Source organism: Ammodytes marinus (assembly GCF_949987685.1).
Source record: "Ammodytes marinus genome assembly, chromosome: 7".
NCBI classification, from domain to species: Eukaryota; Metazoa; Chordata; class Actinopteri; order Uranoscopiformes; family Ammodytidae; genus Ammodytes; species Ammodytes marinus.
In genome coordinates this window covers 16,738,677-16,762,972 of record NC_137211.1, presented here as the reverse complement: position 1 = coordinate 16,762,972, position 24,296 = coordinate 16,738,677, and the positions used below count along the sequence as shown (strand labels likewise).

General features: G+C 41.8%; 2 protein-coding genes across 5 annotated transcripts; both read left to right on the top strand.

The window, feature by feature from the left end:
* The first annotated feature begins 7 nt into the window (after positions 1–7).
* On the top strand, positions 8–4,644 carry ssuh2rs1 (ssu-2 homolog, related sequence 1). Of its 3 annotated transcripts, none has more exons than XM_080031264.1 (13): positions 8–200; positions 446–510; positions 1,072–1,176; positions 1,639–1,714; positions 1,840–1,969; positions 2,179–2,239; positions 2,339–2,460; positions 2,565–2,627; positions 2,722–2,801; positions 2,905–2,997; positions 3,167–3,272; positions 3,708–3,815; positions 3,940–4,644. In XM_080031264.1, the coding sequence occupies exons 2-13, from the start codon at positions 468–470 to the stop codon at positions 4,078–4,080; spliced, it is 1,128 nt and encodes a 375-aa protein (XP_079887390.1). In that variant the 5' UTR covers positions 8–200; positions 446–467; the 3' UTR covers positions 4,081–4,644. The 3 variants fall into 3 exon arrangements, with proteins under 3 accessions (XP_079887390.1, XP_079887389.1, XP_079887391.1); XM_080031263.1 differs by lacking the exon at positions 8–200 and adding an exon at positions 209–336; XM_080031265.1 differs by lacking the exons at positions 8–200; positions 446–510 and adding an exon at positions 648–798.
* Positions 4,645–4,708: 64 nt separating this feature from the next.
* On the top strand, positions 4,709–23,242 carry dcaf1 (ddb1 and cul4 associated factor 1). 2 transcript variants are annotated; one of them, XM_080030325.1, is made up of 25 exons: positions 4,709–4,868; positions 5,625–5,745; positions 5,857–5,933; positions 6,037–6,110; positions 6,222–6,335; positions 6,865–7,002; positions 7,184–7,753; positions 8,457–8,558; positions 8,659–8,817; positions 9,216–9,395; positions 9,490–9,699; positions 9,822–9,991; positions 10,104–10,228; positions 10,737–10,972; positions 12,797–13,872; positions 14,239–14,437; positions 14,720–14,802; positions 15,248–15,332; positions 15,447–15,680; positions 16,760–16,853; positions 17,301–17,405; positions 17,484–17,557; positions 17,977–18,072; positions 18,841–19,090; positions 21,701–23,242. In XM_080030325.1, the coding sequence occupies exons 2-25, from the start codon at positions 5,633–5,635 to the stop codon at positions 21,754–21,756; spliced, it is 4,620 nt and encodes a 1,539-aa protein (XP_079886451.1). In that variant the 5' UTR covers positions 4,709–4,868; positions 5,625–5,632; the 3' UTR covers positions 21,757–23,242. The 2 variants fall into 2 exon arrangements, with proteins under 2 accessions (XP_079886451.1, XP_079886450.1); XM_080030324.1 differs by having other exon boundaries at positions 4,709–4,882.
* Positions 23,243–24,296: the final 1,054 nt, after the last annotated feature.

Sequence of the window (24,296 nt, the reverse complement as noted above, 5' to 3'; positions counted from 1 at the left end):
CCTGAGAAATTCAATGTGTTTTTTGAGGGGGAGCGGTCAAAGTTGGAAATTGTCTACTTCTCTTATCTGAGTGGCGTTTCACCAGTCTCGACTTTGTTCATCACAGCCACAGTAAATAGTGAAGTTGTGTTACTGTTTAACACAGAAGAGGAGGTCAGCTGACAGCTGCTGAATTCGGGGGTGGGGTGATAGCATATAAGGTAAATTGATTTGCCTTTTGTCACATGATAATAAATGGTAGTGCCTAGAAGACTTGATGGTTTGTTGGGTTTGTTTGTTGTTACCTAGCCTATTAATTGTCTAGCGCTTTGAAATGGAGAATCAGCCTATTTGGAGGTGAGCGTCGTTTAATGTTGAGAGTTTTTGACAACAAAACAAGTAAGGGCGTATTGCTCTTTAATTTTTTCACTTCTCTGGTTTAACTTTCGTTTTCCGTTACTTACAGCCACCCGAACCGAACCTACGGAATGGCCAATCCCGGTTATTCACCGGCAGCCCAAGGGGTACCCGGTAAGATCCATATAGAGGAGTATATGAACGTTGAATCTTGATATTGTGACAGTGCTGCCAATATAGTAATAATTTCACGCTTCCGTTTTACTGTAGGCTAGGCTTCTTTTTTTTTTCACCGTGACGTCATTTCGACGTGCTGGTTAGTTGAGGTTGTGATACCGCTCACAGGGCTTACAGTGTTTTGTTCAAGGGAAATAACCCCGCCTGTGAGTGTTTAGTCTAGCTGTTGAACTTGGACTCAGTTTAACAGCTAACTCATGATGGAAACAATCCCAGAGGGGCAACGTAAGTCACTCACTCACAAACCGCATCTACACTGTCTTCACTGTCTTGTTGTTCTCGGGTGTAAACGTGTTACAACTTGGAAACTAAAGAACTCAACCGGTGTTTCTAAAATGATTAAGTAATGAACAATATAGTGCCTCTTACTTCTCGTTTGTATGCTATGCGGCAGGCTAGTTGTTTGTGTAATGCATGAACACTTGGAGGAGATTGAACCCTTTTCGAAAGTCTTCACTCATGTCTTTTGATTGAACTGGTTCTTCTGGTTTGTTTCAGCAATGTTCGCCGCACCCGCAGCTGAGTCCCATGGCCCAAGCGCTCCTCCAGCCAGCATGTTTGACAGCATGCCTGGCTATGAAGGCACCTTGGCAGGAGGAGGAGGTGTGTGCCAATCATATTTGTATTATTCCGCATTTCTCTCATCATATTAACTCCATGGTCGCTTCATTAGTTACAATCTAATGCATTCCAGTAGGCTACAACAGCTCTGCCATTAATCATTTTCATCTGCTTTATCAAGCTTATAATGGTCAGATTTGTTGAAACCATAGGTTTTCTACTGTGTGGTACCATTATTTTCCCCTCCTTGTATTTGTAAATGTGGTAGCCGAAACATTAACTGCAAGCTACAACGCCTATAATAAGGTTAAGCTATCAATACTTTTCTGACGGTGTCATCACATTATAGCAGTAGAATTCATGGCTTAGCTGTTGTAAGGGATTTTACAGGTGTATACAATAAAATGGCCACTGAGTTTGGCCACATTGTATGTCATTTATAAAAAATAAAATAAAAATAATCAAGCAACAGTAGAACAAACTGTCAATATCTTCTGTCTGTAGGTGGATTCCTGCCCCCTCCGATGCCGTCTTACCCAGTTCCTCAGCCTGAACCTGGTCCTGAACAACCACACTGGAAGTAAGCCTCAAACTTTTTTTTCTCCAATATGACTTTCTAACGTACTGCAAAACATTTTCCATATTATATATATATTTTTTTTGATAGTATACACACTGTATTTAATTTTTCCTCACTGCCGACAGTATCCCGTCAATATCGGAAGATACTGCCCGGGAGGCATTTGCCTTGTTTGCCTCCAGCAAGTGCTGCTACAGTTCAGCACCAGTAAAGGATGGTGTCATCACCTGTATGGATGCTTTCAATACGTACAGGGTAAGAGGTGGTCTTTTCATCAGTGTATGTTTGGAAAAGGGTAAACTGAAAATCAATAGAAAAAAAGATCAACAGAAGTCAAAGCTTATATTATAGTGTTGGATGTTCAGGCATGAATAACCAGACTCAATGCCTGTTGATACAACTGTATTTAGATGAAACACAGAGAAAAAGTCTGGTTTGTTTTCTCCACCCCTGCTTTGTTTTAGTACCGTCTGGAAACCTTCACTGAATCAAGATCTACTGAGTGGAGTCACGAGCCATACCATGGTACTATAACCTCACTTGCTAGAATTAAGTTATCCGTCTTTTGCTGTCACAGCTATGCAGTTGGGCTGATAACCTGATATATTGTTTTATTTGTATCAGGCCAGCCAGTGGACTCATATTCCCAACCACCTCCAGGGCCTTGGAATATTCCTGCCAATTCCCCCACTTTTTTTCAGGATAGCAAACAGGTTATCAGGGTTCCCTACACATCATCTATGAAGGTAAAATAATTTACACGTTTGGACGAGTAAAACGTGTAAACAAACACGTTTCAAAAAGTAATTGCTTTTAGAGATTTCCTAACAAGAAATGTTTCATCATGCAGAGCTGCCACAGCTGTGTGGGAATGGGGCGAAGAACTTGCTCAGGCTGCGTTGGCGCTGGTAATGTAAGTGATTTGCACAGACCTCGTTGACCTCATTAAAAGGGTAGCTTTAAGACCTTATGTGAGCTCATCTGATTATTTTTCTTGCTCTTATCAGAAAGTTTGTTGGGTCTGCAATGGATCTGGTTACCGCACAGGAAATGTCTGCCACCACTGCAATGGCAGAGGGAGGGAAAAGTAATTGTTACCTATTTCTAATGAAGTTGCCTTTTCAAACAATACAGTTTGTGCTCTTCCTAAAAGATTCTGTTAATGATAAAGCATAACTCTTTTTTTGCAGTTGCAGCCACTGTCAGGGGCAAGGAACAAAGCAATGTGACACATGTCGTGGAAAACAACAGCTTCTGGTCTACATCAACCTCATCGTGAATTGGTGCTTTTTCCTCAAAATTATTTTCCGTGAAGAAAGTCTGACTTCACTAATGCAAGAACAGTTTAAGTAACGATTGGATAGCCGCCAACATCCACAGTGAAGTTACACTGTTCTTTAGAGTATAACTGTTGTACAATGTAAACTGGATTTTGTTCTTACGTGCTTTTAGGACCAACAACTCTGATGAATATGTTGTGGAACAGTCAAGTGGACTGCAACTGGACAACCTTGCTAAGGTGTCGGGGAAGGAGCTTTTCAGAGATTCTCAGTACATGGTAAAAGATAATTTCTCACTTTTTTATTGAGAACAAAATGTGGGATGATTGGGTTTTGTTGAAAATATGGTTTGCTTCGATTTTGGTATTATATCCTAATGAGATGTTCATAAACATCCAATCTTATCAGTGCTACAGTTGTTCCACATTCACCTTCAACCATTCGTGTTGTAAAACAAGAGCACAGGGTGTCAACACAGGATGCTATTGCAGCTATGTTCTACCCAGTTCAGTGGTTTACACATCTCGCGTAACAGTTGCATTACACTTGTGCTTCCAAAGGTTAGCTATGACCTCAAGTCTAATTTCTTTAGTTTTATGCATGCAACCTTAATACCTATTTGCACCCCTGACAACCTTTGGTATCCTGCTTGAGACGCCAACCAATAAGTGTAATTTAATTATTAATTTTTTTCTTCTAAAAACCCTGTGCAGGTATACCCAGTGATGGGCTTTCCAGACCTTGCAGTGGTGAACGCTGCACAGCGCCTTGTCAATGAACACCAGGGCAAGTACTCACAGACGTCTCGCATTCTACAACAGGTAACCACCGGCTTTATTTATAACACACTACTTTTATGTAATATTTTCATATAGATAATACTTGTGATCAAAGTCTAAAGTTATGTTTGTTAGATATGCTCACATTTGCTTTCTTTTTCTGCAGCGTCAAACCATAGAGCTGATCCCCGTCACCAAGGTGACCTACTCATGGAAAGGGAAATCACACCTTTACTTTGTTTACGGGAATGAATTCAAAGTTAATGCAGAGAACTATCCTGCTACCTGTTGCTGTACTGTCATGTAATTGCAATGTTGGTGTATGAAGATTGTTCCTTTCCTTTCTAAATAATCATAACACTGATAATGTGGAGTTCTCTAATATGTGTACATGTATACATGTATGACCCTGGCATTTAATCCATGAACTCCCCACAAGTCAGCAGAACTGAAGAAAATCTCTTGAATTAACAATCTTTAATGCTACACAGAATGTAACCTTTGACTTACTACAACAAGATAACTAATGGTTATAGCCTTTTGTATTGTTACGTGCCATTTGTTTGCACCACTGAGAAGAAATTGCTTACTTACTATATTTAAACCACAATCATACCGTATTCTATGTATTCTGAACCCTTTTGCGTATATGGCAGCAGTGATTTTTTTTTTTAAATATCAGTGAAACAAATATTTAGCCTACATAATTCTATTTTTTGCAGCACTGCTATTTTTTTTATGTTTTTAACATTAAAGTAATGTTTGCGCTGATGGCAAAACTATTTTTTTTATCATGAATGTAAGTCACAGTTATATGATCTTGCAAGCCAAAAAGTGGATTAATTCGGTTTGCAATAAATGGTTGGCAATGTTTTGTTGTTGAATCGTTTCGTCATTTAAAGTGGACTGTCGCTCGCGGAGTGACGTGAGGAACGTGTTCGCCATAATGATAATAAACCGTGAACACAAAGCTACTCTAAAGCAAATTAAGCTTTGGCTGTGAAAAGGGGACCGATACGTAGACATTCACCGAGGAGGATACGTGGTATCGGTGAATACGGGACCTTGTTGCATTGTCGTAAAACCGAAGAAGAAGTGAGCAGAACGAGGTACAGTTAGCATGCTAGCGAAGTAGCCAGGTTAACCTGTGATGCTGCTAGCTAGTGCCACAGGAATATGTTACGTGCACAGGCAGGATTTCAATGGTCCGAGTACGATTTGAGTCAAAAACAATAGGCCGTGCATGCCAGAACAGTCCCGGTTTAAATTAAACCAAAGCACTGTTATTCAATATTCTACTTTAATAGTGTCGTTTAAAAGTGAGTTAGCTTCCTTGTTTAGCTACAATCTGGCTAGCCCAACATCGCAACAGGCATGTCCCGAGCTATCGGTCCCGAGTCTCCCTGCTGCCTGGTATCCATGCCTAGTACAGTCAGTGAGTGTCGGCTTTAGTGAGTGCAGCAGAGATTGTTGTCATAATGAAACCAGAGCAGATGCAAAAAATAATAATATATACAGGTATATATGTGTGTGTTTACGTGGAAAAGAGTATTAGCCCTGTGTGTTTGACAGTTGCAGTCCCTTGAGAGCAGCTGCACCTGCGCACATTCAGTTATTATGTGACTGCAACTTATGTGATTATGTGTTTGAGAAGCAACGGAGCGAGTCAGCTTTATCTATCTATCTATATATCGTTCGTGGCTCTGTGCTGTTTTTTTTAATGATTATAAATGACGGCATACAGTAGCATCCATATAGCCCCTGAAGTGACAGAGAAGTCTGGTTTGAATTGTCCTGAATTTAATGCATTGAAGACATTAAGAGAATATTAAGTGTATGCCCTTCTGACAGGTTGTGCTATGGCGTCGGCATCTGCCAGTGTGGACTCCAAGGCAGAGCTGACTGCTCTACTGGAACAGTGGGAGAGGGAGCAACAAGGCAGCACGCAGGAGTTGGTTAACATCCTCACCAGGTAAGAAGTTATGCTTCTTCTTAGTTTTAATTCAGCAGCATTAGTGTTGTTTTTTTGGTGGCTGTGACGTAAAAGCTGGTTAAGTGTGTTGATGGGCTGTCACTTTCACAGAATCTCTGAGCTTGTTGAGAAAGAGACAGAGGAGTACCACAAAGCGGACCCGGACCCTTTTGATGATCGGCATCCTGGTATGAAAACAAACAAAGACACAAAAAAAGAGGAACACATTGGCATGATCATTGTAGATTTAAATGTTGGGTATATTTTTGACATTTCCCTCTTGGCCACTAGGGAGAGCTGATCCTGAATGCGTGTTAGGACACCTGCTCAAGATCCTTTTCAAGAACGATGACTTCATGAACACGGTAAGAAAGGACTGACTGATTGAAGACCGTGTTTAGTGAAAAATAAATGGTCATGTTGGCATCTGGATTGGATGATGATATACTGTTTTGTTACTGTTCTTTCCTTTGTAGCTGGTGAATAGCTACGTGATGACCAGCAGAGAATTTCCCCTCAACGCAGCAGCTTGCCGCTTGTTGCAGAACATCATGCCTGGTTTGGAGACAGCTGTGGTCTTTCAGGAAAAGGTGGGTTTGCGTCCCAGGATTTTAGTTTTTTTCTCCAGTCTCTTGTTCAAACAATGGGTTATATTTATTTCAGATGTTAAGGTACCCTGCAATGTTCTTGTGGTTTCCCAGATGTGTATAGTGTATAGTGTTTGAAGGTTATATGTTTACAAACCTTTGTATTGGTGTCACTAAGGCACTCTGCTGTCTTGGCTGCAAAGGGTAAAGGCCGTAAAATCTGAGAATATGTTTGAGGAGTCAGGTTCAGCCTGCAAGTTATTGAAACTTTGACCACCCCCCTTTGACTCAAGGACATTGATAAACCGCCATGTCTTTTTTTCTAAGGTTACAGAGTCTCATTCGAAAAAGTAAATCTAGATTAAAAAATGACTGCCAAAGCATTAGTACTTACATTTTGAAATAATGTGGGAAATTATAATTAAAGACATAAAAAAATGGTAACAAGTTAGGCAACATACAGCAGGGATCAACATTTTCCTGATGTTTATATATGTATGTCATCATTCCTTACGTGTCTTGTTGTTCTCAGGAGGGCATAGTTGAAAGGCTGTTCAAGTGGGCTCAGGAAGCAGAGCAGCCCCTCAGAATCTACGCCACCGGCTTGTTGGCCGGCGCTATGGAGAACCAGGACATTGCAGCAAACTACAGGGAGGAGAACTCTGTTTTGGTCAGTATGGGATGCCGTTTTATCAAATGTCACTTTTATTTAAATCATCAATTTAAATAAAAGTGACAATTTGAAAGTACATAGTTATCCGACAGAGCCTCAGAGCAATTTGTTCATTACCAGCAGGTGGTGTCAAGTAACCACTTTCCATCAACTCATTGTTCATGCTTTTCTTCGACAGGTGCCTTTGATGCTGCATCGGTTGCGTGAGCTTCAGGATAAGGACGCTGAGAACAAAAGGGAAATCAAACGTCCCAGCCCCAGAAAGACTTTGAGCGAGCCGTTGCTGCCTTTAGATGAGGAGACTGTTGATGGAGGCTTTGAAGAGAAGCCCTTCACGCAGGGCAGGAACGGAGCTGAAAGGGAAGGCGCAGGCCCGGAAGACGATGGCGAAAATGAGCTTTCGTTCCGTTTCAACTCCCCTCACAAAACCAGCAGCCGTGCCAACTCTGCTGTCAAAACCATGATGAAACCAATGTCTGCCCCGGGTTTCCTCACTCACCAAGGCGTGTCCGATGGCAGCAGTTACATGAGAAGGAAAGCAGAGAGGGAGGGCGGCAGGACCTTGAAACAGAAGCTCAATTTCTCCTTGCCAGAGCCGGAGAGGAACTTCAGTGAGCTTTCCAACAGCAGCTGGTCTGAGATGAGCCCCTGGGTGATAGGCAACAACTATCATCTGTACCCTCTGACCCCAGAGATCGAGCAGAGGCTCATCCTGCAGTATCTCACACCACTGGGAGAGTATCAGGAGGTTTGTTCAATACCATCAGCCCACACCTTCTCTGCGTTCCAAATTTCATACTCTTTCTTTTGACTATTCTTCATACTATAACTGACCATAAAAAGAATGTAGTTTGCATGCAGTAAACAATTGGGACATACCTTTACTTATTTATATCACCATAACATCGTACCTTGAACTTTCCTTTGCTTGTATATCCATCGCATCATGTCGCATTTTGCTCAAAGGCCCAGTTGATTTGACGTCATTTCCACTGCACAGTGGATTGTGGGACAGAATCGGTAATTTAGTAGGGCATCCGGGTATTTTTTAAGCATGCTTTATTTGACCAATTATATTGGGACAACCTTAATCTTTTTCTTCCATACTAAATAGCAGTGCACTCTGGGTATTGAAACGCAGCCATTGCATTGTAGAATTTCATTTTGCAGCATGTAACGTGAAAGTATGTACATATTTCGCATGTCTTGTCAAAGAGTGGCCAGCAGATGTCACTCTTCTTTGATCTAATTCAAGAAATGATTGTGCCTCTTCTGATACCAAATAATATATTTCACCTAACGCATTTTCAGATTATTCAGGAATTTTTTAAAGAGGATTAAAAATAAATAAAAGTTAAACAGCGGTTCTTAGCCATAGACTTGGTTCTACAGTAATGGAAATGTACATAATATAATGCGATCTCGATGCCCTTTCTTCCTCCAACCTGCAGTTACTGGCGGTGTTCATGCAGATGGGAGCTCGTGAGCTGCTCATGCATTACATGGATCTAAAGCAGACCAACGATGTGCAGCTCACCTTTGAGGCTCTCAAGGTAAAAATATTACCTATCGCAGTCGACCACTCCAAGGAGACAGATCACGATCTCAAGCTCTTTAGACCTTTTCCTTTTACTAATGTCTCTTTCTCTTTAGTACCTGGCTTCTCTGCTGCTGCACAAGAAGTTCGCCGCAGAGTTTGTCGCTCATGGAGGAGTTCAGAAGTTGCTGGAAATCCCCAGGCCGTCTATGGCTGCTACCGGAGTGTCACTGTGCCTCTACTACCTCGCCTATAACCAGGACGCCATGGAAAGGGTACAAAAAAAACAGGCACACATCATGCAAATAAAAAATTAAATCTGGAATGTTGCCATAATTCTATTCTATCTATCTATCTATCTATCTATCTATCTATCTATCTATCTATCTATCTATCTATCTATCTATCTATCTATCTATCTATCTATCTATCTATCTATCTATCTATCTATCTATCTATCTATCTATCTATCTATCTATCTATCTATGTGTTGTGTCTCTGTGGTGTCTGTTTTATCTTTCTAGTTGTTAGAATATATCATATATACATATTATATTCATTCACAAATCATCTTAGATTAATATTAAGATGTTTGATGGAGAAATGACACTTATAGCTCTAATAGCAGTGGACATTTGTATTCACTTGGTGTGTCCTCTCTTCTCCCCTCAAGGTGTGCATGTTGCCCCACGCCATCCTGTCAGATGTGGTTGGTTACACGCTGTGGCTGCTGGAGTGCTCCCATGCATCCGGCTGCTGCCACGCCACCATGTTCTTCTCCATCTCCTTTTCTTTCCGCGCCGTCCTGGAGCTCTTCGACAAGCAGGACGGACTGCGGCGCCTCGTCAATCTGGTAGGACAAAACCCAATACTCTGCGGCATGCTATCACGCTAGCTGAGATGCCGTTTGTGTGCTAATTTTTCGATACGAACTGACTTGTTCCCAGATCAGCACCTTGGAGATCCTGAACCCCGAGGACCAGGGAGCGATGCTGAGTGACGATGAGATTTTCTCCAGCAGGCAGACGGCCAAGCACACCTGCATGGCCCTGCGCAGGTACTTTGAGGCCCATCTGGCCATCAAGGTGGAGCAGGTGAAGCAGTCCTTGCAGCGCACAGAGGGAGGTGCCCCCATTCACTCCCAACCGTACTATAAGGTACGCAGAGGACAAAGGATAAGCGAAACACATTATTACAGATATCATGTTTATGCTTTTGCCTTTTGGAAACTAGATGAAGCAGTGTGTTCATCATGTGTGCTTTTTCTCGCATCCCCCAGGCGGTCAGCTACAGCCGTGAGCAGGTGGTGGAAATGATGGAGTTCCTGATAGAGTACGGTCCGCTCAGGCTGTACTGGGAACCAGCTGAGGTCTTTCACAAGCTATCTTGTGTCCAGCTCCTCCTGCAGCTTATCTCCATTGCCTGTGACTGGAGGACCTACTATGGCAGGTAAGACCCAGAGAGTAATTCTCCTTTTTGTCTTGCTTCATCTATTGCCTCTTCCATTTAGTTAGGGACTTGTGTGTGAAATGGGGATTCTTTTTTTTTTCTTTCCCTGTAGGAGTGACACAGTGCGTTATGCCCTCGACATCCTGAGTATCCTCACAGTTGTTCCAAAGACCCAGACGTTGTTGTCTGAGGCAGTCGCTGTGCTCGATGAGGGGGGATCCACTGTTTCCACCGTTGGTAGGTGTTCAGCTGAGATCTATTCATCAAAACATTCATTTGCTGTAATTGTATAGTATCCTAGTTGTTTTTAGACACTTAAAAAGTCGGCTTAATACATATTTCCACTTAAATGTTGCATTTAATAGGAAACAGTCATGTTAAGCTACTTGTACAGCTGATAGTCACGAACAAGTTCAAGCAGCATGGCATACAGTACAATATGTTGTTATCAGCTGTTATTGTAAATGTTTGGTCAGTTTAAGCCATAATATGATTTATTGAAAGGTGCGAGCACGAAAATTAGTGATTGCTTTTTTGTATTGATGCAGTGGAATAAAGCATTAATTTTTATTTGTTATCTGTTAAATTCTTAGGGTAATTAAAATTGCCTCGACAATATTCCACATAATGTAGCAATGTTCTTTTTTTGACAAAAGCAGTGCCCAGCCCTGCTGAGAGATGGGACAGCTCCAACTATTACTTCTCTGCAAGGTTTTTAATTTAATTGTTTGTCTTTTCCTCTCAGGAATGAGTATAGTTCTGGCAGTGGCAGAGGGAGAGGTCTTTGTAAATGACGCCGAGATTCAGAAGTCGGCTCTGCAGGTCGTCATCAACTGCGTCTGTGCTCCAGACAAACGCATGTCCAGCATTGGCAAGTTCATCGCGGGCACGCCCCGACGCCGCCTGCCTCAGCAAACCAAAGCCAGCGAGAGCGTGCTCTCTAAGATGTGGAATGTGGTGCAGTCCAACAATGGCATCAAGGTAGATTTAACTCCCAACAGTCACTAAAGTCTCTTAAAAGCATTTACAACAGGCCACCCTCAAAGTCCCTCCAGTCCCTCTGTAAGAGTGGCATTGGCATAAATTGCGTGACATTTGTAGATCGTGACAGTGCTACTTAGTGCTGCAGAGGTAAATGGACTGTATTTGTATAGCGCCTTTATCTTGGGAAACAGTGCACACTCTTAAAAGACTTGCATTAACCCAGAAACACACAGCAAGCAGATAGAAAAATATAATTTCTGGTCCTTTTTCAAAGTGTGAGGCATACATTTTTTGGTAGAATAGGTGGTCTAACATATTTATATTACAAATTGCACCTGCTTATGGTTAAGTCCTCAATGTATCGACATGCGCCAAGAGTTGACTTGACAATAGCGTCCTCCCCAAAGCGACCCGGTTCAAGTACATCCCCCTCGGTAAGCCCATTTCAACTCTTTCTCTCTGCACTGTCAATAGAAATCTTTGAAAATGCAAAAAATAAGTTGAATTGACAAATAGAAACCACTTGGTCGGGAACGTTGTGTGCTGCCTGAGCAAATAATTGTTGGTCAGCTGTTCCTCCTATGCTTTTTTAAAGAAGAGTTCTGTGTGCAGGGTTTTTCCTGCATAGAGAATTTTATTTGTTATAATCGAGCAAATAAACCTTGCAATTTCCATGGTTTAGAATTATAAACAATGACATTATTAAACAGGTAATCAGTATTAACATTTTGACTTCATATCTACAGGTTCTTTATTGTGATTTCATCAGTCAGTGAGCTCCATGGTAACGTAGTGATTGACAGGCCGACTGAAATGCTCTGTAAATCCCACACCCCTCTTAAAATCCACAAACTAAATGCCTTTACTGTTGCACAAAGTCGCTACCCCAAAAAAGTCGGTCCGCGTACTAGGGGTGTGCACGTGTACACGTGTACACGTGTAACCGTTTAGTAAATCATAACCGTTTAGGAAAAATCAATAAACAAAAACCGTTTAAAAAAAAAATCTTCAAATTTAAAATTTTCTTTTTTTCAAAGTTTTTAAATATGTTCTGGAGACACACATTTATTGATTTTACATCACTAGTAGGCCTAAACTAATTGGGGATGATAAAAGCTAGTCTGCCGAATCGGTCTGTCCCTCGGCGAGTGTGTGAGTGTGTGTGTATCGGCGCACACACACACACACACACACGGGGAGTCGCCGTGCCGGTGCTCGACTCACAGCCACGGAAGAGTGATGAAAGATAACCTAAAGATTAAAGTTACTCGGTTGACGTGAACTAAGCTCGTAAGTAGCCCAAACTTTATAACACCTGTTCAACCTGCATGAACGTGGACATGAAGAAAGCGATAGGCTATATTAATCAGGAAATGAATGAAGCGCGATAATGACGGCGCACATGTCAGGCGAACGTGTGTGTGTTTGTGCCATGGACCTATTATAAGAGGTGTGTAAACGAGCGTAGTTCATTTCAACTGTGTGTTTACAGGTGAACGAACGCGCGCGTGTGTGTGTGTGTGTGCGCGCGCCTACAGGACGGCGGGCGCGCGAAGACAATGACGTCACGGTTAACCGTGTACACGAAAAAAATTCTGTCGTGTACACGGTTAGACATTTTTGTAAACGTTCACACCCCTACCGCGTACCGACCCCCCAAAGGCCCATTCTGAGCCAGGAAAAACCCTGACGGGAAACAAAAAAGATAGCACAGGGAGTGCTGAAGCAGCTAAATTAATAATAATAATTTGTCCACCTCCTTAAAAAATAAAAGTAAAATCAGCTGGTGTTTTTAACTTCTGTTGTGCGTCTGTCCTGCAGGTGCTGCTGTCGCTGCTGACGGTGAAGATGCCCATTACGGATGCAGATCAGATCCGTGCTGTGGCCTGTAAGGCTCTGGTTGGTCTGTCTCGCTCCAGCTCCGTCAGACAGATCATCAGCAAGCTGCCTCTCTTCAGCAGCGGACACATCCAGCAGCTCATGAAGGAGCCCGTGCTCCAGGACAAACGCAGCGAACACGTCAAGTTCTGTAAGTTTGCTGCCGAGCTGATCGAAAGGATCTCCGGGAAGCCTTTGCTGATCGGTGCCGACGTGTCTCTGGCGTGGCTGCAGAGGGCCAGTGTGGTCGCTCAGTCCAGGATCAGCTTCCCTGAGAAAGAGCTGCTGCTGCTTATAAGGAACCACCTTCTGGCCAAGGGCCTCCAGGACACCGCCGTCACACTCACCAAGGAGGCAGAACTCCCCATGGCGTGTGTGTCTCTTTGTTCACATTCTACTTCTGCTTTCCCTCCTGTCCCTCCTCCTCTATCCACCTCCCCTGTTGCCACTCTACCCCGCACCCCACGGCTGGTCAACTGTGTTGGGTCAAGACTTGGAAACCATTCCTCTCATTTGTCCACCCCCGGAACCAGCATTCCACAAATACGTGCCTCTACATCCCAACCTACTGTGTCGTCTTCTACTGCGTTCCCCTCAGCGTCTGTCCCCCACTGTACCAATGGCTCCCCACTGATCGGACGCATCGTTTTCACTCGCGATCGGCAAACGGGGCCAGGAACGGTGAGCTGCAAGAAAACTCGGGTGCTCAGGCAGAAGTCTGACCACGGGGCCTTCAGCCAGAGCCCAGCCATGAAGAAGCAGTTCGACAGGCACCTTCCCTCCCCTCCTGCATTGGACAGCATCATCACAGAATACCTAAGGGAACAACACGCACGCTGTAAAAACCCTGTGGCAACGTGCCCGCCTTTCTCTCTCTTCACCCCCCATCAGTGCCCCGAGCCCAAACAGAGACGGCAAGCGCCAATCAACTTCACATCCCGAAACACACGGAGGGTTATTTATCCTAAATACGGAGGAGTGGACGGAGGCTGCTTTGACAGACATCTCATCTTCAGCAGGTTGGTAGCTTTGTCGGATTTAGTTTAGTTTAGTTTAGTTTAGTTTAGTTTAGTTTAGTTTAGTTTAGTTTAATTTAGTTGTTTATAGTTTCGTGGACAGTCCCCTTTCATCAGGGAGTAGCTTTAGCCTTTACAGTTTATATCCAGCTGTAATCTGTGGCCAGTTGTCTATAGTCAACCTAAAATACATTAGTTAAAAAACTAAATAATTATAGTTACAGCAGGCCTAAGCAAAAGGAAGGAATACACACATATTGCAAACACAAACAAGCAAGCACAGATGACGGCAAAGATTCATGTTTCCCCCCTTGAACACAAAGTTGGGTCAACTTGACCAATGTGCTCAACCATTTTTCCACTTCCCAGGTTCCGGCCCATCTCCGTGTTCAGGGAGGCAGACGAGGATGAGAGTGGGTTCATGTGTTGTGCCTTCTCTGCGCGAGAGCGGTTCCTGATGCTTGGGACGTGCACGGGGCAGCTCAAACTCTACAACGTGTTCACAGGCCAGGAGGAAGCCAGCTACAGCTGTCACAGTTCAGCCATCACTCACCTGGAGCCCTCACGGGTTGGTAGACAAAGCTACTTGGACATCTACAATTTTAGACTCCGTCTTGCTGCTATTGCTGAATAAAAATGTGTTCTGTGTTACATATTTGAATGTTTGAGTTTAAGACATTTATGTGCTGTCATCATTTGTGACACCATAGCTAGTTTCTCTTTTTTTCCAATTAGGGAAAAATAAGTAGATGTACTTTATGTAATATACTATCAGACACCAATTAATATTCAAATTAGAGTATGCTCTTGGAGGGAATCTTTAACCATTATATACATTTTTTTTTTTTAGGATGGTTCCCTGCTCTTAACATCAGCTTCTTGGAGTTTCCCTCTGTCTGCACTGTGGGGCATGAAATCAGTGTTCATCATGAAGTAAGTTATGTTGGCGCAAGAGGCTGAACTTTACCTGCTACATGTAAAATGCATTCCTTCTAAATGGCTTGACTGCTGTCTGACCACAGACTGGATCAATGGTTTAGTTAAGCCAGTCTGTGATCCCACTGCCTCCATGTATGTGCTCGGCTCCTCCAATGATACAGCAACTTCATGCTGTCAAAAGACAAAGCTGCCGAAAGGAGTGGACATACTGTTTAATTATGCACATTAACAGCGTGATGGCTGCAGTGGTCACTCAGTTCATAGGACAGAAGCACTTAACTTAACGCACAGTTTAACCGAGACAATGCTGGGTCTGGGACTCTGCCTATCTAAAATGTCTTTAAGCTATTTTAAGTTTTAAACTACTCAGCTTTTTTTCTACTCACACTGGCTGCAAGTGTTTGATTAAACATTGATATGTTGCTCTCGTTGTCTTCAGGCACTCCTTCCTGGGCGACCATTATGTGGAGTTCAGTAAGCTTTCACAAGACCGTGTCATTGGGACTAAGGAACACATAGCACGTGTACGTATGTCAGCGTTGGTTTGAACATGATGATGTGCAATGAAAAAAAAAATATGGAAAAAACATTACCCTTCGGTGGTGAATGCTTACTTTCAGCTCTTCTCTCTTTGCCAGATTTACGACATCCAAACGGGTCAGGTCACTCTGACTCTAAACAACCCAGACCTGGCTAACAACTACAAGAGGAACTGTGCCACCTTCAACCCAACGGATGACCTGGTGCTGAATGACGGTGTGCTGTGGGATGTGCGCACGGCTCGGGCCATCCACAAGTTTGACAAGTTCAACATGAACATCAGCGGTGTGTTCCATCCCAACAGCCTGGAGGTCATCATAAACACTGAGATTGTATCCTTGACACTTAAATACTTGGCTTGAGTAGAGTACAGCAGGAGTTAGCCTATTGAGTTTTGAGAGTTTTTGTGTTGATGGTAAGACATCTATTGATGGGGGAGAAAGGTAAAACTCAAACCTAATCTCTCCAAACAAGACTTGTGTTATCTACACCCACTGCAGCTCTGTTAGGCGATAACCTAGGCAAGGTGAGCTTTTATTTAGATTCTCACCATGTGAGTTAAAGGTGGAGTCAGCAATTCTGGAGAACGCTAGTTGTCAAAGTCAGTGAATATCTCCTGATGATCTGCTACCTGTCCGTACTGTGTGTGCTTGGAAAATAAATTGGTGTTAATATACAGCATAGTCTAGGTAAACTGGTATGTAAACAAAGGGGCCCCACTGTAGCTAGCAACATACCCTTTTACAGAGCCTAGGCTGTGTATTAACACCAGATTTATTTTCAGCACACATACGATAGTGAATCGTGAGGAGATATTCACTGATTTTAACAAAAGGTGATTTTGACAACAAGCGTTCTCTAGTATTGCTGGCTGCACATTTAAGCGGGTTAGCATGCTAACATTTGCTAATTGGCAAAAACACAAAGTAGAGTTGAGGCTGATAGGAACATCATTAGTTTTGCAGTTAGTTGGTAATGAATGGTATTAGAAATGTTGACCTGATGATGGCTCTAGATGAAAAGCTATAACAATTCCTCCTGAGAGGAATGGGAATGACTGTATCTTATAATCCCTATAAGGGTTGTCAATGCATTTGACTTAAAAACAAAATCCCCCAAATATACAGTTTGTTTCAGGAAGGAAAGAAAATGCGGTGAGTTTACAGAGGGAACTTTCACATATCTGAGCAGGAGGAAAAAAAGATTGTATCAGTGTTTAAATGTGTAGTCCCTCCAATGATGGGATGACTATTGAGCTTTTATTTAACTGCTAGTCATTAAAAATTAACTCCACTGAAAATTGATTTTACCACCCTGGGGATAGTTTTAATCGCTATGTAATTAAATTGGTAGCAGATTTAGTTGATACAAATGAAAAAGACTTGTCATGGTCCTTAGTTTGGAGTTTCAGTGGGATCTGCGGACCTTTCACCTCCTCCACACAGTCCCCGCTCTGGACCAGTGCAGAATAGTATTCAACAACAATGGCACTGTCATCTACGGGGGTAAGTACAAAAACAGCCACTGCATGATGGGTAATGTAGAGCATTTGGCATCAAGCCTACAACTCGCTCCACAGTCAATGAAAGTGTGTGAAAGGTGTGTTTGAGTGGATAGCTGCTAATTATGAGGCAAAGTGAGCATGTTCGTATTTGGAGAGAGGTGTGAACAGGCCCTGTAGAGGTGTGTGTGTGTGTGTGTGTGTGTGTGTTTCTGTTTGATACCACAGTCACTCATTGCCATATGGGCAGCAGGCTCAGTGTTGGACTGGCAACAGAGAGAACCAGCTGGTTCACTCCACCTCACAGGAAGAGCCATGGGTCTACAGTTATGGCTCTGCCCATACAACGACCACTTGAACCTCTCAGGACAATGAAACACGGCTGACAAGCTCGCACTGCTCTGTTCTTTATTTCCTCTCTCACTCATACTGTGGCTCTTTGTATTCTCAGCAATGCTTCAGGCTGATGACGAGGACGAAATGATGGAGATGCAGATGAAAAGTCCTTTTGGCTCATCGTTCAGAACCTTTAATGCCACAGACTACAAACCAATTGGTAAGGCTTCCTGTACTCATCTCCCTTACATGTATTTCCAGAGATTGAATTCTAACACGTTCTTTGCTCTCTTCTCAGCCACTATTGATGTCAAGAGGAATATATTTGACCTTTGCACTGATACCAAAGACTGCTACCTAGCTGTGATTGAGGTAAATTCTTGTTGTAATGTGGATTTAGAATGTGATAATATTTTTCTAAAGGACGGGATAATTTAATCTGATTTATTTTTGTGATGATGATCTAATCATGATCTAATGCTTGTCTATGATGTGTGTACTGAAAAGAAAAATCTGGTGTTAATATACAGCCTAGACTCCGTAAACTGGTACTAAAACAAAGTGTATGTAAACAAAGGGGGCCCATAGTAGCTAGCAACTTGCCCGTTTACAGAGCCTAGGCTGTGTATTAACACTGTACGTACAGTACATACAGGTAGTGGATCTTCAGGAGATATTCACTGATTTTGACAAAGTGATTTTGACAAACAAGCATTCTCCAGAATCGCTGATTCCACCTTTTTACGTATTTCAAATTTTGAATTACTTTCTCCTGCTTTTCTATCCCGTAGAATCAAGACTCTGTAAACACCGACACAGTGTGCAGGCTGTATGAGGTTGGCCGGCAGAGACTGGCAGAGGAAGAGGAGGAGGATGAGGAGGATCAGGTAACGACTTTATTCTTTTAATTTGCAGTTCCTATTTGTTGACTTGAGGTAGTATGAAAAATGTATTTAAAAATAAAGTTTTATTCTTAAGGTTTAGAACAAAGAGATAACCCTCTGTTTTGACATCTGGCTCATGGAGTTATCCAGTACTTTATATATTGAGAAAATTGTAACACTTTACAATAAAGGTACATTTATTAACTGTTAGTTAATGCTTAATTAAGGCTTAAGCATTTGCTAAGCAGTACCTAACTGTTAATAAATGCTTAGTAAATGCTTAATAAACATAAACTAAGCATAAACTAACTGTTATACTTAGTTTATGCTTAACTAAGCATTAGTTAACAAAGCATTAACTAACCGTTAATAACTAAGCATTAACACTTAATTAATACTCAACATTAACTTACAGTTAATTAATGTACCCTTTATTGTAAAGTGTTAGATAAAATTCAATATGAGATTTCAGGGAAAGCAGAGAAGTTTAAACCAATATGGCAGCCTTTCCTTAACTATATAACGGTACTGAAGGAACCCACATGACACCTTATTGACATTTTATTTTCGGTTTAACATTTTTCGGTAGTTTTTACAAAGTAATTGAAAGTCCTTAAAAACCTGTGAAGTAGAGTACGCCGGGTTAGTTTATTTGATTTAGTTTTTTTGTGTTGCTTTTCAGGTATTTTTTTGTGTATTTTCTCTAAAAAAGAAATCCATAAATAAAGTATTTAAATAAAATGAAATGTTTTGTCATCTGTTCACCACTAGGAGGATGACGATCAGGAGGAAGATGAGGACGACGATGAGGATTCGGACGAGGACATTGACACTGACCCGCTGATCGCCGAGCTGGAGAACGAGAACGGAGGAGAGGACGAGGACGACGAAGATGAGGACGATGGGAACGATGACTTCTCTCCGTCTGATGAAGAGGTGGCGCGCCTTCTGGAGGACGACGAGGATGACAACGACGAAGATGACTCTGACAATGACGATGTCGACGTGGACGGTGACAATGGTGAGTAGCGCTCCAAGGTCCTTTTAGCTAACTTCCTGCCGTCTTCGTCAGATAGTGCCGCGACGTAGAGCAGCGGTTCATCGTTCAGGCACAGAGACCGGCCTCTTTATAGCGCTCTGTCTCCTGATTGGATGAAAACAAGCGGGATACTTAACATTTTATCTGGCAATTCCAGCAAAGCTGAATGACTGAGAGACCTGTGGTATGAACTACACATACTGTTTAAGTGATTGCTTTATGGACAAAAAGTGATTTAACACATATATTTACAAAAAAATACTTCTCCTTTAAATGTCTAGAGGTTCAAGAATTACACCGTTGAGTTTTATCGGTCGAAGCTTTTAAAAATGGCTAAAATACAATATATATAATCATCATGATTAGGCATGGGCCTCTGTGATATTCTGACGGTATGATAACCTTAATTAAATAATTAGGGCTGTCAAACGATTAACATTTTAAATCAGATTAATTATTTACAGGGTAGCTGTGGATTAATCGCCATCTGAAAATATGCTAAAAAAAATTAAATTCTCTGTATATTGTTGTACGAACAAAAAGATGAATGACAGAAGGTGGATATATACATTTAAATAGTTTTTTTAAATCATGGCAAATCCAAATGATGGTGTTAATACTGAAAAAAATAAATAATGCGTGCGTGCCTGCGCCCCACGTTCTGGGGGACTGTTAATTTGTGCCAGTTAGCTGATGTTATCTTGATGTCCTGCATGTATTAATCACACACACCTCTGAAAACTGCAGACGTTTTAGTCCTCCCGTGCACTAAACAAAACAGACAATGTTGCTCCTCCTGTTGCTTTGGACAGCTGCTGATGCCCGTGACACACATGTGGCCACAAGCAGGTCAAAACGTGCTACTACATGCGTGCCACTGCGCCATAACGTTAGATTGACGACTTGTGCAGAGCGGGTGGGATAGTTTGAGCAGGTAATTCTACGCATTTGTTAAAAAAATGTGTGCACTAATTCCAGAAATGAATCACCCTGCGTTAACGCGTTCATTTTGACAGCCCTAGTAAAAATACCACGGATCACGGTATTGCGATTACAGCTCTCAAATGTGTTTTTTTTTTTTTAGATGTCAGGGTAAAAAACAACCGACTAAACACAATCTTTAAATTTTTTAGCAACGTATTGAATATTCTGAACTAGGGGTGGGCATTTTAAGAAATTCAATTGATCGATCATCGGGAAAATTAACGAGCAATTATCGAGTAATCGTTATCTTTTTTTACACATTAAAAAATGCCAACAGAACATCCAAAATACAGCGTTTTTACCATAGACTGTATACAAGAGGTTTTTACTCAATTACATCTGTATTCCAAGATCTTCTAGGCAAACAAGAATCTATTAAGACAAGGCAACTTTTTAAAATAAAATAATATTAAAATGCGGCGCTGGTTAAAGCCCGAGGCTATGAGCCAACAATGAGCCAATACAACGAAACCTTTTAAAGTTTAAACACATATGTGCCTCCTAAGATGCTGCCAAAGACTGCATAAGGGCACGGCACGTTTCTCTGAGTGGTAAAGGACCTAACGTTACTTCATCTAAAATGTGCAAATTAGTTCCCTGATGAAAGCGAAGTAGGAAAGCATAGACGCTAAAGTTAGCCGCTAATGCTAGCGGCGCTAACGTCACACAGGGTCGGATGTAGGCTTCAATGTACAAGTGGTACATAATTCGGTTTGTTAAAGTGTTGTACTTATACAAGGTTTCACAATGCTTAATGAACTTCGTTATTTTCGGTTCTATGTCCGGTCCGATGCCAAACTTCTCCTTAACTTCTTCCTGTTTATGTTTTGCCATCTACGGCAGCTCGCAGGCTGCTGCCTGAGCCTGTTCTGTTGTCTCCTACTACTAGTTAAGTATCTCCCCCTGCTGGTAGGATGTTTAATTGCTGCCCATACAGTCTTTGGTGCTGCCACATAGTGAAATTCATTGCTGTGCTGCCGGACTCACACTGCGCAACACAACGGCTATATGATCGATAGCAATTTCACGTGATCGACAATATTCTTAACGAGCAATGATCGATTAATCGATTAATTATGCCCATCCCTATTCTGAACATTAATCAACTTGGCTAATACCTTTTAGAACGGAAAGTAATGGCGATTTTAAAACCTTGACTTTTTTGAACCGCGGTATACCTTGAAACCGGCACTGCTACTGAAGGTAAACAAATCATTCCTCAATCTGTGTTCAAATAACCCATTTATTTGGATGAACAGGATAATTAGCCTTATATAAGGTAAGCTGTCCTTGAAGAACATGGGCTTTGATCTGCCAGCCTGCAGGTAAATTATGCAATAAGGCTGATGTTTGGTCAAAGTTCTGTGTTCCATGCTTGTATGGTCACAGTGAAAACATCTTGCTTTTCGATTGAGGAGTTTTAAAACTGCTGTCATGTGTCTATTTGAGACGTTTGAACAATGTCAGAGGAAGCATGAATTTGAGGGAAAACGATAGACGTGGTGCACTTTCCCGCTTTAATTTTGCCACATTGGCAGTTTTACACTTAACCCACTGACCTATGTATCCCCACATTTCTGAATCTGTGTTTTTCTGTGGCACAAACAGACAGCTCCGACAACTCTGACCTGGAGGATGACATCATGTTATCCCTGAACGAGTGAGGAGCCATTGGCATCAGGGAGCGAGGAACTGGACAACATGTCAAGACTTCTGCCTCATAGACATTTGAGCTGCAGGACAGGAGGCAAGGAAAAAGAGGCTAAAATCAGCAGAACAGGTGGGAGATAACTCTGAGCACTGCCACTTGGAAACGGAAGGTGACTGCACTGTTGAGTGACCAGACCAATACAAGGAAGAATAATCTTGCGGAGGGGAAACCAATGCACACAAATTGACATAATGTTGGGCAAAAATGATTGTATTCGATATAGTTTATACCATAAAAGTGGCCGTGATGATGAGCGAAAAGACCAGCGTGACCGTGCAGTGGAGAAAAGTTTTATATTTTAGCACATTTATGGCCCTTTTTAAATGAGCCTCTTCATTTGATATTGATTCACACACTTTTTAAGCCTTTGTTTGGTCACAGATTAGTGTTTGAACGGGAAAAGGCTTATGTTACAGGGCTGTGCGTCTGCAATCGTGTAGCCAAGGATACAATGCTCTCTCAAGCTTGTATTTTGCCAGATGGACTGGAATAAACACCAAAAAGTACAAAAGCAGTGAATTAGGCAGCTAATGTACAATAAACATGTTGCCGATGGCTCATTAAACGTCAACCCCACTTTCAGGTTTTACTTTGACCATGAACCGATCACCAAAATGCCACACACACACACACACACACACACACACACACACACACACACACACACACACACACACACACACACACACACACACACACACACACACACACACACACACACACACACACACACACACACACAGCAGTGCCATTTGTGTACATCGCCTGATTTCATTATGTACATAGGGAAAATCGACTCAGCTCTGTGCTATTGAGTTGCTCAAGACAACCATAACTAGTGTGGACACTGTTACATATCTATTGACACACCTGCTCACTGTCAGCACATGACAGAGACTTCTACAGCTCTCTACCATTGTGTTATTTCACTCTTAATTGAACCGTGTTAGCATTTTGGATTGGTAGATGTTCCTTAAAAATATAACTGGGCTTTGTGCTGTCGATAACGGTACTAGTCTAATCTCTCACTTCACTTACATTTAATGTTAGAAAACGGAGGATGTATCACAGTGACTGGTTTTGAGGACTGAAAATAGTCAAACCTGATCCCTTGGAATAAAAGAGATCTTGATAAATCTTGAAAGAGACTTTGGAAATATGGTGGGAAAATTCAGCAACAACATTTTTTCATTTTGAAATGACATTTTCCTCTGATGGGGTGACCGGAAGCTCCAAACTCTCAACATTGTGAAAACAAATGCCTTGTACTTGCACACTTTTTGAAAGCGTTGCAAAAATGTATGGAGTTATTCTCATGTTTCTGCCTTCATTTTGCCTTGTTTTCCTCTCCATAAGGATATGTTGACTTTGTTGAGACAGTTAATGTACAGCTTGTATGTATCTAAAGTATTTTTACTATAAATAAAGCCGCAAAATGACTTTTTTGTGCTTCCTTAATGGAGTGTAAATGATTGTTTTAGGCAGTAGACTAATGTGCTGTTACTGCAGATGTGTCTTAAACATTTGTAATCTTGAAAGGAGAAAAAAACAAGAGTGCATGCTGAACCGGTGTTCCCCTAGAACCAAAGAGCAGCTGAAGAAAACCTTCACGAAAATCTTTTGAATGAAGTTATTTGGTTTGATAGAAACTTAAACACATAAAGGTCTGAATAGATGAATTCAAACAGTTCAATTTCCAACCTTTTTAGAATGTTCTGTTTATTGTTTGTGTCTGACTAGCTTTGTCTTGTTGTGTGTCTGGTCTATTTCTCCTGCAAAACAGATTTTACATCATAAAATAAAGACAAAAATCACAATCTACCAATCGGTAAAGATAGTTTTCTAGACTGTCCGGTGAGATGAGATTACAGATTTCCAGGCTTATTTTGAGAAGGAAATGGATCTAAAAGTGTGAATTTACATTAAAAGTGAACAGAGGCTAAGTAAATATATATATTTTAGTCATTTAATTGCTACGCATTTGTTTCATGAGAATGATTGCATCTTTATTGCCCTTTAAGTATTTATGTCTTTACATTAACCATAAAGTGGCATCGCTCAGTGTGCATGTTCCTGTGGCCTCCCCCACGGTTAATAATAGAACACATTAAAATAGTCACAGAACCACATAAGGAAGGATCAAATAAGTCTCTTAAATTGTGCATAAGTACATCATTGTCCATGTGTACACCGGCAGTGATTATTTGTACGGGGAGCACAGAGGAGCATTGAATGTATGATCCTAGGGGTGTGAAGAAATATGAACGTGTGTGTGTGTTTGTTTGAAGGCAGGTGATGGATGAGGTGGTCTGACATGCTCGGCTGGCCCTTATTGTCTGCTGGCTTTGGGAGAGTTGAAACAGATACCAGCTCTCACGGTATTCGGCGATCCTTGTTTGCAGTGGACCTGTGTCTCATACTCCACAGTGCTGCTGCATCAGCGCAGGAGCTCAGTGCAGCCCCTGCGCCTCCCAACTGAACAAGTAAAATACA

Bases quoted from the DNA above. Each gene is read 5' to 3' on its own strand.
- dcaf1 (XM_080030325.1), top strand. From the start codon at position 5,633: ATGGCGTCGGCATCTGCCAGTGTGGACTCCAAGGCAGAGCTGACTGCT. The intron at 9,396-9,489 runs GTAGGACAAAAC...ACTTGTTCCCAG, and splicing joins TGCGGCGCCTCGTCAATCTG to ATCAGCACCTTGGAGATCCT. The intron at 13,873-14,238 runs GTTGGTAGCTTT...TCCACTTCCCAG, and splicing joins AGACATCTCATCTTCAGCAG to GTTCCGGCCCATCTCCGTGT.
- ssuh2rs1 (XM_080031263.1), top strand. From the start codon at position 314: ATGGAGAATCAGCCTATTTGGAG. The intron at 1,177-1,638 runs GTGTGTGCCAAT...TTCTGTCTGTAG, and splicing joins CACCTTGGCAGGAGGAGGAG to GTGGATTCCTGCCCCCTCCG. The intron at 2,461-2,564 runs GTAAAATAATTT...TTCATCATGCAG, and splicing joins CCTACACATCATCTATGAAG to AGCTGCCACAGCTGTGTGGG.